A 2,464-nucleotide genomic window follows, 5' to 3' on the forward strand; every position below is an offset into this window, starting at 1 on the left:
GTAAGGGCTCGACGAACAAAAAAGTTTGAATAAGCTATATTATAGTTTATTTATTAGACATTATCAAAAATGTGTGAGTCAATGTTTAAACAGCTTGACTTTTCTGCTCGCACCGATCTCGTGTTTAGAGTGTTTAGGCGCGGTTCTAATAATATAATGCGATTACCTATTAATCATCGTTCGCTTTCACTTACAGCCAGAAGACGTCTGTGGAACGTCTTCGAAGCACCGTCAAACTCATCAGTTACGGATATGGGAAGGCCATAACGTCCACGAAGATCCGAAGAACGCCGAATCGTACGAAATCGAAAAACGGGAAGTGATTATCACGGTCAACAACTTCATTACAAAGTTGTACGTTGACAGTCAACGGTTCAAAAAAAAGCTTGATGGTTTGAAATTATTTATTCGTATTATTCGATGTCATAAAATAGCTAGCCGATTCAAAATGTATACCGTACACTCATCGTTATACATAGATAATATAGCGAACGTATTATTTTATTAGACAATACGGCCGGGGAAAAATATGAGGAGATGGAGGATTTAATGGACCGAGTAGAAATAGCTCAAGATTTAATTACCAGACTCAGACAGTTGCTAACGATGGAGAAAACCGACTCGGTAATGGACCATTCGTTGAACAGGACGAGGTTTTTCAAAATGGACGACGACTATAGTAAACATATTTTTTATTTATATTTACACGACATAGCTGGTACCAATTAATATAATATGTATGTCACTCTAGGTGGTGCACTCGCTTATAATATTATGGTGGACATTTTTCAGAAACCCAAAACGAAGAGCGAGAAAACGTTCGACAAAAAGCGTTGGTCGAGAAAAGGAGAAGGGTGCAGTTATTTAGTGAAACCATCGACTTTATCACCGAAAGATATAATTCAGTGGTCGAAACGATAAATGCCCCGAATGATTACAAGTTTCTAGACGGTATTGAAATGTTGAAACGTTTATATATTTATTTTTTTCTTTCTTTTTATCATTCATAACATTTACGTTCTCAGAGTTCAAGACGAATACAATACCTCTGGAATTGAAAAAAAACATGACAAAAAAGAAAAGAGATACGAAGGTAAGAATGTAACAATGAATTGTTCGAGTAAAAACTTGTAATCAAATTTACGAAAACCTTTACGGACTTTACAATTTTTAAACTCTAAAGACCCAGCTGTATATACGTAACATGGTACAACTTTTTTATGAAAAGTCAAACATCCATGATGTGCTCTGACTTTAAAAAAATGTCTCGGATACTGCAGTATAGTATTCTATTGTTAATTACGTAATGTTAAGCTACCAATTTCAACTTCGCTTGAAATGCCAAAATTTTGGTTTGAACTTTCCGAACTAGAGACGGTAAAGCGTAGGTATTTATAATAATGATCTGGAACTATGGTGGTTAACCACAAGGAAGGGGGTACGAGGATATTAATACGATACAACCTGGGGAGAACAACATATTATTATTATTACGTTTCGTTTTAATTTGGTTTTAATTACGCTCCGTTATCGGGGTTATCATTTTGTTTTTAAACAACAATTTCGTATCGTACTCCGAATCTTAAGTGTACAATTTTATATAATAGCGAATACAATAATGTAAACGTAATGTACCTACAACTAATGTCGTTTTAGCTTTATTCGTTTCATTTGCTTATTAACAGCTGATATCTACGAAGGAGCTTATCGTTTTTGACTTTTGATTGTTCTCCGTTAAACTTTTTATTCGATAAAAAAATGCATTTGCAAAACAATACGTAACCAACAAATTATAAAAGTACTCGGAAATAAATTTGTTTTTCTCTTGATTCGTACTGTGAACGACATTAGACACAGCGTAGTGCTTACTGTGTTTTTCGTTATTTTAATACACTTTGGTAAACTTTCTGGGAAATAAAATATAACGGAATTTTAGATTAAAAGTTTAGCAAAATCTCACAATCTATTGAAGTCAGTTTAACGTGTTGCCAATTTAGAGCATTTAAGACTTGCCCGTAAGTACTTATTGTACATATGTAGAATAAATATATTATAAAATCCATTTTAAAAGCCTACAGAACCGCGGTATAGAAAGTTTGAAACACCGCGGTGGTATAAAAAAAAAGACAACGAACGGATTTAAAAACTACGCACATTTCGGTCGATTGCATTTTTATTTAAAATACGAACCGAGAAACTCGAATAAAACAATGATTTTCTTAGGACATAAATATCTATTATTAAATTAAATATTATCCAAGAAAAATATTGTTATTCGAAAGAATATTAATCACCGCGTGCAAAGTTTTAATATAAATCCATTCAAATTTAACTTTAATCCCAGCAACAGATTGCAACGCGACGTGATGTTCACTGCGGCACAGTCTTAAAAACTTTCTAATGGGTTAGAACAAATTATAGCGTTCAAAACCAAAACCAATGATCGTATTGCAAATTCATTCAA

At 33.4% G+C, this 2,464-nt stretch overlaps 1 protein-coding gene across 1 annotated transcript; it reads left to right on the forward strand.

The window, feature by feature from the left end:
- The first annotated feature begins 200 nt into the window (after positions 1 to 200).
- LOC107883658 lies at positions 201 to 1,227 on the forward strand. The gene is made up of 4 exons (XM_029486593.1): positions 201 to 392; positions 509 to 679; positions 793 to 951; positions 1,026 to 1,227. Exons 2-4 carry the CDS (start codon positions 538 to 540, stop codon positions 1,103 to 1,105), a joined length of 381 nt encoding a protein of 126 aa, XP_029342453.1. The 5' UTR covers positions 201 to 392; positions 509 to 537; the 3' UTR covers positions 1,106 to 1,227.
- Positions 1,228 to 2,464: the final 1,237 nt, after the last annotated feature.

This window comes from Acyrthosiphon pisum, chromosome A1 (assembly GCF_005508785.2).
Source record: "Acyrthosiphon pisum isolate AL4f chromosome A1, pea_aphid_22Mar2018_4r6ur, whole genome shotgun sequence".
NCBI classification, from domain to species: Eukaryota; Metazoa; Arthropoda; class Insecta; order Hemiptera; family Aphididae; genus Acyrthosiphon; species Acyrthosiphon pisum.